A 16,102-nucleotide genomic window follows, 5' to 3' on the forward strand; every position below is an offset into this window, starting at 1 on the left:
ACTAAGTCATGCTGACTGAAGCACAGATGCAAAAAGAACTGGGTGAAGTACATGCTGAAAGGTTTACACAACTGGTAAAATTTATCCCCTGTGCAGGTGTTTCCTCAGTGCAGTTTGCGTTTGTATTTAGGCACGGAGCTCTCAAGTTGTTGTTATATATTGCTTAAAAAAAAAGTAGTAGTGTTCTTCTAGAACAGTGTTTCTCAACCTTGGCAACTTGAAGATGTCTGGACTTCAACTCCCAGAATTCCCCAGCCAGCATTCGCTGGCTGGGGAATTCTGGAAGTTGAAGTCCAGACATCTTCAAGTAGCCAAGGTTGAGAAACACTGTTCTAGAAGTCCGATTGTGCAGTGATGCCACCAAAATAAAAAGGTAGGGTTTAAATAAACCCCGAGACGTAAAAAAATAGTTTATAGATCAAAAATACATAGTCAGATACAGATAAATTTGTTTTTAATAAAGGAGTTAATTTTCTTTCAATCCTATATAAAACAATAGCAATTAAAAACTTCATTTTCGAAAGTAAAATATTTACATATGAACAAGGGACTGTGCAAAATTTACATAAAAAAAATGGAAAGACAGGATTTCTCTCTCTCTCTTTTTTCCCTAAAAGACAAATAAAAAGGTGTAACAGTTTGTTGGATGTTGATAAAAATACTGATCAGCATTCAGTTTTTACACACACGCACACACACGCACACACACACGCACGCACATGCACGCACACAAAAAAAAGAATAAAAGGTTCAAATGCACTGGAAACTCTCCTTGCACAAGGCTCTGTTCAAATCAATGCCAGTTCGTGCACAGCAAACCTTCATTCCAATAGGATTTGCACAAGAAAAGTTCCCAGTCGCCTCTGCCCTTGAAAATCTAACATGAGAGTTCACACAAAGGAAACCGACATATTTACAGTCATAAAAGTACTATCAATAGACAATTTAATACAATAACCTCTGAAAATATAAAGAACCAATTAGTATATTTGTAATAAAAAAATAGGTAGAAACAGGGGAATTTTGCTCTGGACATCTTTAAAGTAAGCCCATAAGCTTTGCATACAGTCTTTTAGCAAAATAATTATAGTTTACATAGCCATTTTTTTTAATGTTATGTGCCAAAAATTATGTACAATTACTGACAAAATACACCAACCATTTTTTTCAACACTTGATTTCACACTGAGAAAAACTGCCTTTTTTTTTTTTGATGATTCCTCTCAACTCTGATTTTTTATTTATTTAATCTAAGCTTTCACTTTCGCTAAAAAACACAGTGCAAGTAAAATATATTTATGCTGAAAAGGTATTTTTCTTTTTTTTTCTCCTTTTTTCTTTTTTTGTTTTAAACTTTACAGCTTTACAAACTATAGCAAATAAATGCATTTCTTTTTTTCCTTTTTTAATTTTTTTTTTTTTTTTTACAGATGCTGATAAAACATTCAGAAGGAACTCTTCCTTGTGAGTCTTCGGAGTTTTGGGTGGGGGGGGTGCCTCTAATAAGCAAAAAACAAAATAACGAGATTAAAAAAGAATTGGAGGTTACGCTTAAAAATTAAATGTCTGTGTAGAATCTGAACCATTTTGGGCAGCAAGGAAAAGATAAATATTTATTAAAATCAATTTATTTCACTAACTGACTTCTTTTAAAAAGCTAACGTAAAATGAGGTCACCTGCTGTAGGCATATATATAAATGTGTGTGTGTGTATGTGTATATATTATATACCTAGATGATTTGAGTTAAAGTACAATTGAAATAAAAATGCACAATGAATGTTGAATTGCTACAGGATCGTCTGATACAGAGTAGCTGGTTATTTGCTAATGGTTCCCTCAGTCTCTATAATATGGCTTGTTTGAGAAGAAGGCCACTCAAAGAGATGAGTTAAACTTTCAACTGTCCGCATATTGTCTCCTTTAGGCCTTTCCACGTCTCCTGACTGTCAAAGAAAGGGGTCTCTCACATACACATCAAAGGATTAATGATCAATGGGAATAGAAAACGGCTCCTTGCCAAGAGCTGGCTGTCTCAGGGCGGTGGCTGTTGATGGGAGGGGTGTTCTGATTTGGATTTAGAACAATATCCCATAGGCTTGTTACAAAAAAGGCGTAATCTGCAAATATATATAAAAAGTATCCCCAGGGTCTTCTTCTTTTTTTTTTTTTTTGCCAAAAAATACCTTGATCTTCTCCACTTCTATTTAAGGAATGCTTTATAGAGCAATAGTGAATGGCTCGTCTCTCGCTCGTTTTCTAAACAAAATATTAGGTCCCTGAGGTTCACCCGCGTTATCCTTTGCCGTGTAAACTGTCTGGTTGTCCCGATTCCGGAGCATCCTGGTACTGCTACACTCGGACTGGATCCCTGGGGGGGAAAGAAAGAGAGAGAGAAAAGTGTCAGAATATTCATGGACTGGAATAGGACATAACAACAGGCCAGCCATTGGGGACTGGCTGGAATAGGACACGGTAACAGGGTCAGCCAATGTATAGGCACGGCAACTGGGTAAGCCAATGAGAACTATTTGGTGACTGAGAGCCATGCCAGACGGCTCGGAGCCTGGGCGTGGCTTACCTTGGTAGCTCTCAAGTCTGTGCAAAAGGAAACAGAAACTAGTCTTTCTGCTGAACTAAAACTACTTACAATCTCTCCTCTCTACCATGTTGGAAGAACCACCTGTCGGTATTGTATATTTACTTGTGTATTATATTGTATATAAAGAGACATTAATGAATCCTGCTGAATCGGTTACCTGTGTGTGTTTCCTGGATTTGATTTTCTGCAACAAACTCTGACAAAAAAGATGTTTGTTTTTTTAATCCTTCAAGCAGAATCCCCTTTTCAAAGTTGACTTCAGGTAGTCCTCGATTTGAAACAGTTCACTTACGGACTGTTCAAAGTTACAATGGCACTGAAAAAAGTGACTGATGGCCATTTTGTTTCAGACTTATGACATCTGACTCATATTTGTGATAGTTGGAGTTGTCAACCCTGAAACTGGCCTGACTGAGGCCATTTTGAGACTTCAGTGCTAACACTAGAGAAGAGGGACAGGGAGGGGGAACAGAGATAGGTGGAATGTTGTAGTCAAAACATAATACTTTCTCTTGGAAACCAAGGACATTCCTGCAGGTGCTCGGAAGGAGGGGACTGGAGTCACCTAGCAACCAGACAATATCCTGATTGGACCATGTGACTGACTGTTTTGAAAAGTGAAAAACCTTTACTTTTAATTAGGTGAAAACCTCAGGGATAATCAGAGTCAGTTTTCACCAGCCTGTGCCTATATGACATGTCCAATAAACTTATTATTTTAGGAATCTACTTGCCTCAGAGTTTTGTTTGCTACAGGTATCTTACTTGGAACCCTGACGGGAGTGTCCCTGGGTCATGGGATCCCTTTTGGTGACCTTCTGAAAAGCCAGATTCACTTAACAACCGTGTTATGAACCTATCAACTGCGGTGATTCACTTAACCACTGTGGCAAGGAAGTTCATAAAATGGGACAAAACCAACTTAAGAACTGTCTCGCTTAGCAATGGAAATTTTGGGCTCAATTGTGGTCGTAATTTGAGGGTTACTTGAGGTCCCAAATGAAGATGGAAACCCGCCCTTTTTCTATTCTTGTTGCCCTGCAAGGGGCATTTAAAGGCATTCTGCCCCCAACCCAGAGTCACTCTGAATCTTTGGGATCAATAGCCCTTGGTAGAGTTGAACACTGTGAGTTTATCCCATCTCCTTTTTGCCCTACAAGTCGGAAGTCCTCACTAATTGTGCAGGCCAGCACAATTGTGTGCTGCATGAATAATTCCCTTCTTTTAATATTGAATAACCCCTGAACTTGGATCTTCTAACAGAGGAAAAATATCTTCCCAGTGCATCTTATTTATTTATTTACCAAATTTAGAGACAGCTCATCTCACCCACAGAACGACAAGCCATCTATGATTTAAAACACCTTGATTATGTAATTCCTCTGTTACCTTTCAGCCTATAAGTATCCCAAATATTCTGGATTTGCCTCCTAGGGGATGTTTTTAAGCACCGTGATTTTTTTTTACTGCCTGTTTACTTTGATTAGGGGACTCGCATCGTCACGATGACGTCACGTGACATATTGGGACTTCCCCCCCCTTCGCTAAACCAGGCATGGGCGTGGCCAGCGCGTGGCGCATCCAGCCCGCAGGCTCTGAGTTTGACAGCCCTGCTCTAGACCATCTGGATTGAATCTACTTCTATTTCATTTTCATGGTATGGTGTTCTTTTAAAAAAAATATCTGCATAGTACAGGTGGTCCTTGACTTACGACCACAATTCAGCCAAAAGGTTTGGTTGCTAAGTGAGAACTTCTTAGAGCTTTAGAAAAATTTTATTGCCACTTTAAATGTATCCTAATTGGCATGCATTAAAATGAAATTTTACCACCTCCAATATATACTACATAAACATGACTAAATAAATAAATAAACAAATAAGTACAAAATTATGCATATACCCACACATATTATGACACAGAGAAACAACACATGTACATGAGGCAGTTGTCCATTGAAAAAAACACCTTTGGGACAACCATGACCTGGATGACTGAGAATCTCCACCGACAAGTGAGTTGTGCCTCATTTTATGACCTTTTGGGCACAGTTATTAAGTGAACTGCTGCAGTTGCTAAGTGAATCATACAGTCCTCAAGCAAATTTGGCTTCCCACGTAGTCTTTGCTTGCTGGAAGTCAGCTGGGACGTTAGAAATGGTGACTTCAGGACATTGTAACCATGGTAAACGTTGACAAGTTGCCAAGTGCCTGAATTTTGATCACATGATCACATGGGAATGTTGCTATGGTTGTAAGTACGAAAACCGGTCATAGGTCATTTTTTTTCAGTGATGTTGTAACTTCAAATAGTCACTAAACAAACGGTTGTAAGTCAAGGATTACCTGTATAGTCTTCTAAAATTACATTACTTTAAAAAACATCATTGTAGCTCCGACCCTTTGGAACGATCTCCCGTGGAGATTCGTACCCTCACCACCCTCCAGACCTTCCACGCAGCCCTTAAAATCTGGCTATCCCGTCAGGCCTGCGGCTAAAGATTGTAATCCATCCCCACCCGAATGGTATGAATGTTGTGTTCTTTTTAATTATGTATTGTGCTTATGTGTTATTGTTTGTATCCCCTTTCCCTATGAGTTGTAAGCCGCCCTGAGTCCCCCCAGGAAAAAGGGCGGCCTATAAATAAATTTTTCCATTCCATTCCATCTTTACTAATCTCCGAATACTAAAATGCAATGTGTCACTGTGGCATGTTCTGATTCTGCTGAGCATTCATACATCTCCATATATATTTTATTACATCTCCATATAGTATTTTATTAAAACACAGAAAGTATAGAAAGAACAATACTCTGCATATTCTAGTGTGATACAGTTCCTAAAGTTTGTATCACAGACACCTTAAAAGTGCCTTTGTATATTAACCTTCTGTATAATTAAACTCACAGATTAAGGGAAAGTGGGGTTTGTATAATAATGTCATAGATATAGAAGTCCTAACTTTAAATCCTAATCAAGTCAGTTTAGACTACATTTTTTTATTTAACTCTGCTGAGACATTGGCTCTTCTTGAACCAGATTTTCAACAATTCAGAAATTGCCCAATTAAACTTTTGTCACCGCATCAATGCAAAAGAAACAACAACAACAAATTCCTCAAGGATAGGAGTGACTTATTAAGATAAAATAAACAAGAGTATGACAGAGTTTCTTCATTCCTATGAAAATATATGGACAACAGTAAATAACTGTAACCAGCAGGTGGCAGATAAAGACCAGAAAATTAATTTCTATTTTGACTTTTAAAAAAGTGCCAGAGTTAAAGATATTTAGAAGTAAAAAACTTTTGATAGTTTACACATTGTGCAAATATTACTCCTCTTAAAATATCCAGTAAAAATGGTAAGGCCACACTTGGAATACTGCATCCAGTTTTGGTCGCCATGATGTAGAAAAGATGTGGAGACTCTAGAAAGAGTGCAGAGAAGAGCAACAAAGAGGATTATGAAGAACAGTTGCAGGAACTGGGTATGTCTAGTTGAATGAAAAGAAGGACTAGGGGAGATACAATAGCAGCCTTCCAATATCTCAGGGGTTGCCACAAAGAAGAGGGAGTCAAACTGTTCTCCAAGGCACCTGAGGGCAGGGCAAGTATAGTATAGTCTTTATTGTCATTGTACAAAATAAATACAAAGAAATTGGTTTTAGCCTCACTGGTGCAAAATTATAATGGAAATGAAAAAAGAAAGAAAAAGAAAAAACCAATCATACATTTCCACGTGTGCATGGAGTGATTGTGGTTGTATTTAAAAGTCTGACAGCCCAAGGATGGAAACTATTTTTAAACCTTTTTGTTCGGCTGGCTATACTTTGATGTCTTCTGCCTGATGGTAGAAGTGCAAAGAGACTGATCAGGGTGTGAATCATCTCTGAGTATCTTCCTTACTCTGCTAAAGCAGCGAGACCTGGCGATGTCATCCAGTGGTGTTAAGAGGGCAACCAATGGTTTCTTGTGCCAAATTGATCACTCTCTGTAGTGCCTTCCTGTCTGCAGCTGTTAAACCAGCATACCGTACTATAATGCAATATGTGTGGACACTTTCTATGGTGGACCGATAGAAAGAGGTCATCAGCCGTTGTTCCACCTGATTTTTCCGCAGGACTCTAAGGAAATGAAGTCTCAGTTGGGCCTTTTCAATCACCAGGGACGTGTTGTTTTTCCAGGTGAGATCTTGACTAATAAGCACTCCCAAGAATTTAAAAGAGGAAACCCTCTCCACACACACCCTTGATATACAGTGGGGCTGGTTCCTCTCTGAAGCAATGGGTGGAAATTAATCAAGGAGAGAAGCAACTTAGAACTAAGAGAAATTTCCTGACACTTAGAACAATTAATCAATGGAACAACCTGCCTCCAGATGTTGTGAATGCTCCAACATTGGAAGTTTTAAAGAAAAGATTGGACAACCATTTGTCTGAAATGGTGTAGGGTTTCCTGCCTAAGCAGGGGGTTCGACTAGAAGACCTTCAAGGTCCCTTCCAACTCTGTTATTCTATTCTATTCTAAAATCAGGAGGGACAAGTTTGAAAAACTAGGACTGATTAATACAGAGGTGGGGAACTATGGCCCCTGTATGACTTGTGGACTTCAACTCCCATGCTGGCTCAGGAATTCTGAGAGTTGAAGTCCAAAAGTCATAAAGGGATCATAGTTCCCCGCCCCTAGATTAGTGAAACTGAGAACTGGTGGGCTATTTCTCTTATCTGGAATAGAAGTGAAAGCTACAGCATGTTCAAAATGAACACAAGCAATAAAAATCGAGGCAGGATAACACTGCCTTTTTAAGACTAAACATATCTCTGCAGAAATCCAAGTGAGAGTGAAGTGGGTGATGCCATTGAGGCGATCTGTTTAAAATAAGGGCAAGATGAAATGAAAAGCAGTCTGTAAACCACTATTGCTTTCGCCATCGACCATCCAACCAAGAGGGGAGGATGGCTTTCTTAAAAGTAATCTACATATCTTTCAAAATGGTATGAAACAACAAAGATGGGAAACTGTGGAGTCCTTGGTGCTCTCTGAGCTTAGTTGTTTAGCTCAACTAAGTAATATCAGTATTAGGACTCACTCTCCGTTTACCTATTTACAATGAAGCAGAAAACAGTACCCTAATTAAGGAGCTACCAAGAAGAAAGCCACATCCCTACCAAAACTAGCAATGCAAGCTGCTGTATATAAACAGAAAGCAAACCCCACACTTGCTCGCACTGATTATGTTACCTAGTTGGGTAATGAAACATCTGCAAGCACAGGGAGCATCAAGGACTCCATAGTTCAACCCTGCTACAATATTCTATTTTATTAGAATGAGGGGAAACTCTAGTTAACCCAACATATATTGGGATACAAACCTGTTGTGGCCCAGCAGGAGCCGTTGGAGCTGCCACCAGACTCCGACAGCGAGGGGCCCTATGAGTCAGCTCAGGAAGATGTGGAGGACCCTGGACAGGGTTCCGACTCCGAGCAGGGCGCAGAGAGGCTGGGTGGGCCAACAGGAGGCGCCTGAGGCTTGGAGCAATGGTGAGAGCCAAAGGGAGTCAAGCCTTGAAGTAGTGGGGAGGAGACAAGGGAGTGTGATCCTGACATCATGCATTGGAGCAGTGGGGATAAGACAAGGGAGTTGGTCCTGGATGCCCGGCAACCGAGGGCTAATAGGTATAAAGTTCAGTTACGCAACTACAGGACATAATTGAACTCAGCTGGTGGAACACAAACCCTAACAAATATGTCCTCCTATGACATTCATAACTTGTCTTCATTACCACTTTTTCCTTCTTAAAGTAGAAGACAGAAGGGGATCAATTATCCTAACTTAGTTTTAACCACAAAGAGGCCTTACTAGATTAAGTGGATGTGCCAAAGGTGCTTTTTGAAGGGGCGACTGGACTGTTTGAAACAGAAGAAGCTTCTTGGATGAGAAGCGAAACGTCTTTAAGGAAAAACAAAGAAAGTCCAGTCCCTGTTGTGGCCCAGCAGGAGCCGTTGGAGCTGCCACCAGACTCCGACAGCGAGGGGCCCTATGAGTCAGCTCAGGAAGATGTGGAGGACCCTGGACAGGGTTCCGACTCCGAGCAGGGCGCAGAGAGGCTGGGTGGGCCAACAGGAGGCGCCTGAGGCTTGGAGCAATGGTGAGAGCCAAAGGGAGTCAAGCCTTGAAGTAGTGGGGAGGAGACAAGGGAGTGTGATCCTGACATCATGCATTGGAGCAGTGGGGATAAGACAAGGGAGTTGGTCCTGGATGCCCGGCAACCGAGGGCTAATAGGTATAAAGTTCAGTTACGCAACTACAGGACATAATTGAACTCAGCTGGTGGTAATTAGGCTCCTCTCAAGACTATAAAAGGAATGGCTTTCCACACGCTCGTCGCAGGAGTCAACGTATTTCCTAGAGCTGGAGAAGCTATCGTGGCTCTCTTGGCAGGCTGGATTGTTGCCAAGGTCACTTCTGTGCTGGATTGCTGCCAAGGTCTAGTCTGTGTGTTAATAAATCCTTGAAGTATCTTTGTCTCAGTGTGCTTTGGTGTAGGACAAGGGGGGTCAGAACACAAACCCTAACAAATATGTCCTCCTATGACATTCATAACTTGTCTTCATTACCACTTTTTCCTTCTTAAAGTAGAAGACAGAAGGGGATCAATTATCCTAACTTAGTTTTAACCACAAAGAGGCCTTACTAGATTAAGTGGATGTGCCAAAGGTGCTTTTTGAAGGGGCGACTGGACTGTTTGAAACAGAAGAAGCTTCTTGGATGAGAAGCGAAACGTCTTTAAGGAAAAACAAAGAAAGTCCAGTCACCTCTTGAAAAACCACCTTTGAGGCAACCATGACCTGGATGACTGAGAATCTCCACAGACACTAAGTGGGAGTAGTAGGAATACCAAGGAAGTGACTGCATCATGCTGGAATTCTGGATTTCACAAGAAAATATAATAAGCCTTTAAAAAAAAAAAAGATTTTAATAAACCCAGAGTAAGAATTAGTAGGATGCCATGTCAGGGAAAACTAATGGAATGAATTAAATATTGGTGGGAATTTCCAAAACTGCAAACCTTTCTAATAAAGAAAAAGGTAGACACACAGAAGAAGTCAATATCCTTAGTGGCAATCGCAAAGAATATGTGTAAGGAAGAAATGGATAACAAAGAGAGAATTGCATATGGCTGGATTTCTTGTGCAGAGATGTGTTAACAGAAAAGCTAATAATTCAAGATGACTTTAGCAAAAGATGCTAAGAACCTTTGCTTTTTTTAAAAAAGAGCTAGATTTGTTCAGAAGATCAAAAATCACTATACCAACTGCTCAGTAAGCGTGGCAAAAGGATGGATGATCAGGAAAAGACAGAACTACAGGTACTTTCAACCATTTGGGCTCATTTATGGTGATAAGTCAAGGGACTACCTGCATTCACTTCTATTGTAGCTTGGTCTTCTCCGAGAACATAACTCTTGCAGTTAGTAATTATTCTTCGCCATCCATTCTTTTGCCCTTCTAAATCCATGTTTCTATCAACGTTTCTTTGATCCATGTTAGAGGTGCCATCTTAGCTTCCTTGCTTCTAACACTGGATTAGAATTCATATAATTCCAGCTCCTTTTTTTCCTTGAACTGACTCCAAGGAGGAAGGAATAACTTTAAAATCCTGTTCAGTCATCCTTTGCCTGAAGTTATCTCCCTCATGCCAAGATTTACCTCCTGCAGACAACAATCACACTGAGAAAGCCACTATCTGCCTAGTAGCCTCTGAGGGATGTTAGCAGGACTGAGTTTTATCCGGAGCATCTGAACGGAGCAGAGAACACCTGAATGTGGCTTACTTCGCTCTAAACCTGTTTCAGGAGGATTCTGGGGGAAAAAACCTTGTGCTTTAAATTACCTCACCTTACTGCCTTAAAAAAAAAAAAATCTTTCTTAGCCTGTCTTCAATTATCGGCTAATTTTCACCAGCATAGTGCTTGGCAGGCAGATTTTTTTAGAAAATTTTTATCTCTATTTTTGTTTCTTACATGAGCCTCATGTAAAGATTCCTCAAGTACGATCACAACTGAGGCCAACATTTCTGTTGCTAAGTGAAACATTTGTTAAATGAATTTTGTCCCCATTTTATAACTTTTCTTGCCACGGTTGCTAAGCGAATCACTGCAGTTGTTAAGTTAGTAACACAGTTGTTAAGAGAATCCGGCTTCCCCATCGACTTTGCTTGTCAGAAAGTCACAAAAGGGGGATCGGATCACAGGACCCTGGGAACAATCATACGGGTGAAGCTCGAAAAATTAGAATATCGTGCAAAAGTTCATTTCTTTCCGTAATGCAAACTTTTGCATCTCATTTGGAAAGTATGGAGGAAGAGTGGAGAGGCCAATCAAGCACAGTAATCCCACGGTCATTGAACTAGTTTTTGGTGCTTTTGGCAAAAGTTGCTCTCATCAGAAAAGACGACTTTGGACCAAGGAGCAACAGGACTTTGGACCACTGTGCTTCTTTAAGACAGGGTCAACGCAGCCGTCTACCAGGAGATTTTGGAGCACTTCATGCTTCCTTCTGCAGAAGAGAGATTTATGGGGATGCTGTCTTCATTTTCCAGCTGCCCACACTGCCAAAAGCACCAAAACCTGGTTCAATGACCGTGGGATTGCTGTGCTTGACTGGCCAGCAAACTCACCTGACCTGAACCCCATAGAGAATCTATGGGGCATTGCCAAGAGAAATATGAGAGACATGAGACCGAACAATGCAGAAGAGCTGAAGGCCGCTACTGAAGCATCCTGGTCTTCCATAACACCTCAGCAGTGTCACAGGCTGATAGCAATAGCAATAGCAATAGCAGTAGACTTATATACCGCTTCATAGGCCTTTCAGGCCTCTCTAAGCGGTTTACAGAGAGTCAGCATATTGCCCCCAACAATCTGGGTCCTCATTTTACCCACCTCGGAAGGATGGAAGGCTGAGTCAACCCTGAGCCGGTGAGATTTGAACCGCTGAACTGCTGATCTAGCAGTAGCCTGCAGTGCTGCATTTAACCACTGCGCCACCTTGGCTTCCATGCTTCCATGCCACGCCGCATTGAGGCAGTAATTGCCTCCAAGTACCGAGTACATATGCATGCTTATACTTTTCAGAGGTCCGATATGGTTCTATGTACAATCCTTGTTTTATTGATTGCATGTAATATTCTAATTTTCTGAGATTGTGGATTTGGGGTTTTCATGAGCTGTACGCCATAATCATCACAATTATGACAAATCACGGCTTGAACTATCTTGCTTTGCATGTAATGCGTCTTATCTCATATATTAGTTTCACCTTTTAAGTTGCATTACGGAAAGAAATGAACTTTTACACGATATTCTAATTTTTTGAGTTTCACCTGTAAATCTGAGCCAGTTATCAAGCATCCAAATTTTGATTACTATGGGGATGCTGCAATGGTCGCAAGTGTGGAAAAACAGCCAGAGGTCCTTAAATGAACTTTGAACAGTCACTAAATGAACGACTGTAAGTCGAGGACTACCTGTACATCTTCTCTCCTGAAAAATGTTATGGGAAAGCTTTCATTGGCCAGAGCCATGATGGGTGGCAGAGATCTATATCAATGTGCTCATCAGGGGAGAATTATGCCGCATGGAAGCCTGCAATTTGGAATGCAAAAGGAGTAATTATCACTAAACTAATGAGTGGGGGGGAAAGGACCAAAATCTGAGATTGGCTTTTTAGTTTAGTACAATCAATTAAATACACTAAAGTAAAAAGTAGAACGGGTGTAGGAAGAGAAAATAGAAACCCAGCGTGAAAGAAAATGAACTAATCAGCCAACAGAATGAACCGAGCACGAACATGTTGCTGGAATCAAAGGATCACATTACAAAACGCAACCAAAGTGTGTAGAGTTGCACTAATGGGAAAAAGAGTGTTTCAGAGAAGAGGTAGACTAAGTAGAAATAGTAGAACACTGGGGGAGTGATTGTGTAATGCTGGAATCCTGGATTTCTTAAGAAACTATACCAATGGCTATAATGGGCAGCATCAAAATTTAATATATTAATCAATCATGCCTTCAACTAAAAAAACTGAAACCAACAGATCAAAATCAAAGAAATTTTGTTTGATAGGAAACAAGGAAATAATCACTGCAAGTTATACAAAAATGTTAGATTAAATACATGAATTTGTGTACCTATTTAGAATATTTATTAAAAATAGCAATAAGCATTAGTACTTAGACATATACTGTTTCACAGTGCTTTACAGCCCTCTCTAAGCGGTATACAGAGTCAGCCTATTGCCCCCAACAATTTGGATTCTCATTTTACCAACCTCGGAAGAATGGAAGGTGAGTCAACCTTGAGCTGGTGAGAATCAAACTGCTGGCAGCTGGCAGTCAGAAGAATTAGGCTGCAGCTCTGCATTCTAACCACTTTGCAACCACAGATCATGGTGGTGAACCATGGGAAAAGATGGAAAAATAACTTTTTAAAATGTTGGCAGATGCTGGCAGAGAGACAGTGGATAGCATATTTTTTGGTTGCCATGATATGAAAAAAATGTTGAGTGCAGGGAAGAGCAACAAAGATGATATGGGGGGGACCATATGCAGACTAAAACATATGAAGAATGGTTGCAGGAATTGGGTTGGCAATATATAAACCATGTAACAATGTTGTACCTGTTTCTTTAAGTCATACTGTAAAATGTGATTCGCTGCTGTTTTCCTCAATTGGCCATAAGAGGGAGCTAGAATGACTGTTAGCTCTCTGTTAGGTGCTGGGCTGATCTGATCTGAGTTTTTTGGAAGCTGGCTGTTAGAAAGTGCCGTGAGTTATTGTAAGTTTTGCAACTGTTAGCAAACTTTGAGTACTGAACTGATTATATGATACCGGACTATGTTATTTCGATTATCCCTTAATTGAAAGACATTGATGACTGACTGTCTTATCTGTGTATGACTTGGACTGTTTGATGGACTCTGATACCTCTATTTCCACAAAAGTAAAAGTCTATTTAAACTGCAGTGTCTCTGTAGGCTGGTTTGTGTGTTCTCCAATACAACTCTCACAACGCTTCGCTGAATGTACTTGCTCTCCCAATGGGGAGCTTACCTAACAGTATGTCTAGTTTCATGAAAAGGAGGACCAGGGCTGACATGACAGCAGTGTTCCAATATTTGAGGGGCTGCCACATAGAAGAGAAGAAAAGGGAATAAACTATTTTGCAAAGCACCTGAAGGCAATGAATGGAAATTAATCAAGGAGAGAAGCAACTTAGAACTAAGGAGAAATTTCCTGACAGTTAGGACAATTAACCAGTGGAATGACTTCCTTCCAGAAACTGTAAATGCTCCAACAATTGAGATTTTTAAGAAGAGACTGGACAACCATTTGTCCGAAACGATATAGGGTTTTCTACCTGAGCAAGGGGTTGGACTAGAAGACCTCCAAGGTCCTAGCCAACTGTTACTCTGTTATAAGGTCAGTGGGTATTTTACATGAAAGAAATGATTCTGCCACTTTGGTACATGTGACAGCCATATATGCCAAGTCTGTAGATGTTCTCAGTCATCCAGGTCATGGCTGTCCCAAAGGTGGTTTCTCGGGAGGCAACTGAACTTTCTTGTTTTTTCTTTTGAAGACATTTCGCTTCTCATCTTCAGCTCTGGCAGGACAGTGGGGATGAGAAGCAAAACGTCTTCAAAGAAAAAAAAAGGAAGTCCAGTTGCCTCCTGAAAAACTACCTTTGGGACAGTAGATGCCAAGAGACAAAAGAAACACAATGACAATGGAAGACACAGGGTTCAGAACAATTCAGTACTATATATGAAGATGAAGTGCAGAAGTGAGTGATCAATATGAAAAAGAGTATATTGTGGTGTTTTTTTCAGAAAGTGAGGAAGTGAATAAAATACTGTATTTTTCGGAGTATAAGACGCACCGGAGTATAAGACGCACCAAGGTTTGAAGAGGCAATTTTTTAAAAAAAAGTAGGTAGGTAGATAGAGGGATAGAGAGGGAGAGAGAGAAATAGAGAGAGTGTGTGTAGTTAGGTAGGTAGGTAGAGGGATAGAGAGAAAGAGAGAGAGAGAGAAATACAGTAGATAGGTGGGGGAGAGAGTAGTTAGGTAGGTAGATAAAGAAATACAGAGAAAGAGACATACAGTAGATAGGTAGGGAGTGTGTGTGTGTGTGTGTGTGTGTGTGTAGATAGGTAGAGGGATAGAGAGAGAGAAATAGATATAGAGATAGAGAGAAATACAGTAGATAGGTAGGTGTTTCTGCTGGCACAGCAATTGATCTATGTAATTCTCATCAACCAGTTAAAGAGCTTTCCGAAAAGGCACTCTGCAAACCTCCCCAAAACGGCTTGTTTTTCACAAAAATGGGTCCCTTGTTTTTTGTTCAAAAAAAGGCATGAATAGCTTTGGGGGGGGAGCTTACAGAGTGCTCCGGGGGGGGGGGGCAAAAACGAGCAAAAATGGCTCATTTTCCATGAAAACGGACCCATTTCTTTGTCAAAAAAATTGCAGGCATAGCCTTATAGAGGCTTATAGAGTGCTGCTGGGGGTGGGGGTGGGGGCAAAAAACCGGCCCATTTTAGGCTCATTTCTGCCCTCCACAGCCCCCAGGAACTCTATGAAAGCCTCCATAAGGGTATGCATGGCCATTTTGGTGAAGGGAGCGGGGCTTTGGAAGGCAAAAAATGTTGTATTCAGTGTATAAGACTCACCCAGATTTTCAGCCTCTTTTTTGAGGAAAAAAGGTGCATCTTATACTCCGAAAAATACGGTATATGCGGAAGAGTGAATGGGCCAAAAAAGGGAAATACTGAAAAAGTTGGGTTCGGATGGTGGTAAGATCCTTACGAAGTGATGAGTTAAAAAAAATTAAAGGGAATGAATATATGGAGCAAATCTCTTCTGCAATATAGAAAGGTATGAAAAGGAATACTGAAGTGTGTTAGTACAAACTACTTTTATATTTTCTTCTGTTCTTTTTTAAAAAAAAATTCATTTCATTAAATTTATTTGCTGCCATCTTGCCATGAGGAGACTCTGGATGGCTTACAAAATTAAAACATTAAATTCTTCTTACTGTGTGTCTTGTTGTGTGTGTGTGTGTTTGTGGAGGGCCATGTGTCTTTTCTCTGCTCTGCCTAACATTCCCTTATCCCAAAAGACATGATTGGACTATATCCGTGATGGCAAACCTGTTACATGCCCTCTCTTCAGGCAAGCCAACCATCGCCCCAGCCCAGCTTCACTATATACATACATACATACATACATACATATATGTGTGTGTGTGTGTGTGTGTGTACACGTACGTACGTACGTACATACATACATACATACATACATACATACATACATATATATATATATATATATATATATATATATATATACACACACACACACACACACACACACACACACACATATATCTGGGGTGATGGTTGGCTTGCCTGCAGAGAGGGCATGTCACAGGTTTGC

General features: G+C 40.4%; 1 protein-coding gene across 3 annotated transcripts in view; it reads right to left on the minus strand.

Moving 5' to 3' along the window:
* Window positions 1-928: 928 nt before the first annotated feature.
* TAF4 (TATA-box binding protein associated factor 4) overlaps window positions 929-16,102 on the minus strand; it is a 97,418-nt gene continuing 82,244 nt past the window's right edge. For all 3 annotated transcript variants that reach the window (XM_032218108.1, XM_032218107.1, XM_032218105.1), the window contains exon 16: window positions 929-2,370. In XM_032218108.1, coding sequence (XP_032073999.1) covers window positions 2,203-2,370 — 168 coding nt within the window. In that variant the 3' untranslated portion in view covers window positions 929-2,202. The remainder of the gene's footprint in view (window positions 2,371-16,102) is intronic.

This window comes from Thamnophis elegans, chromosome 5 (genome assembly GCF_009769535.1).
Source record: "Thamnophis elegans isolate rThaEle1 chromosome 5, rThaEle1.pri, whole genome shotgun sequence".
Classification (NCBI taxonomy): Eukaryota; Metazoa; Chordata; class Lepidosauria; order Squamata; family Colubridae; genus Thamnophis; species Thamnophis elegans.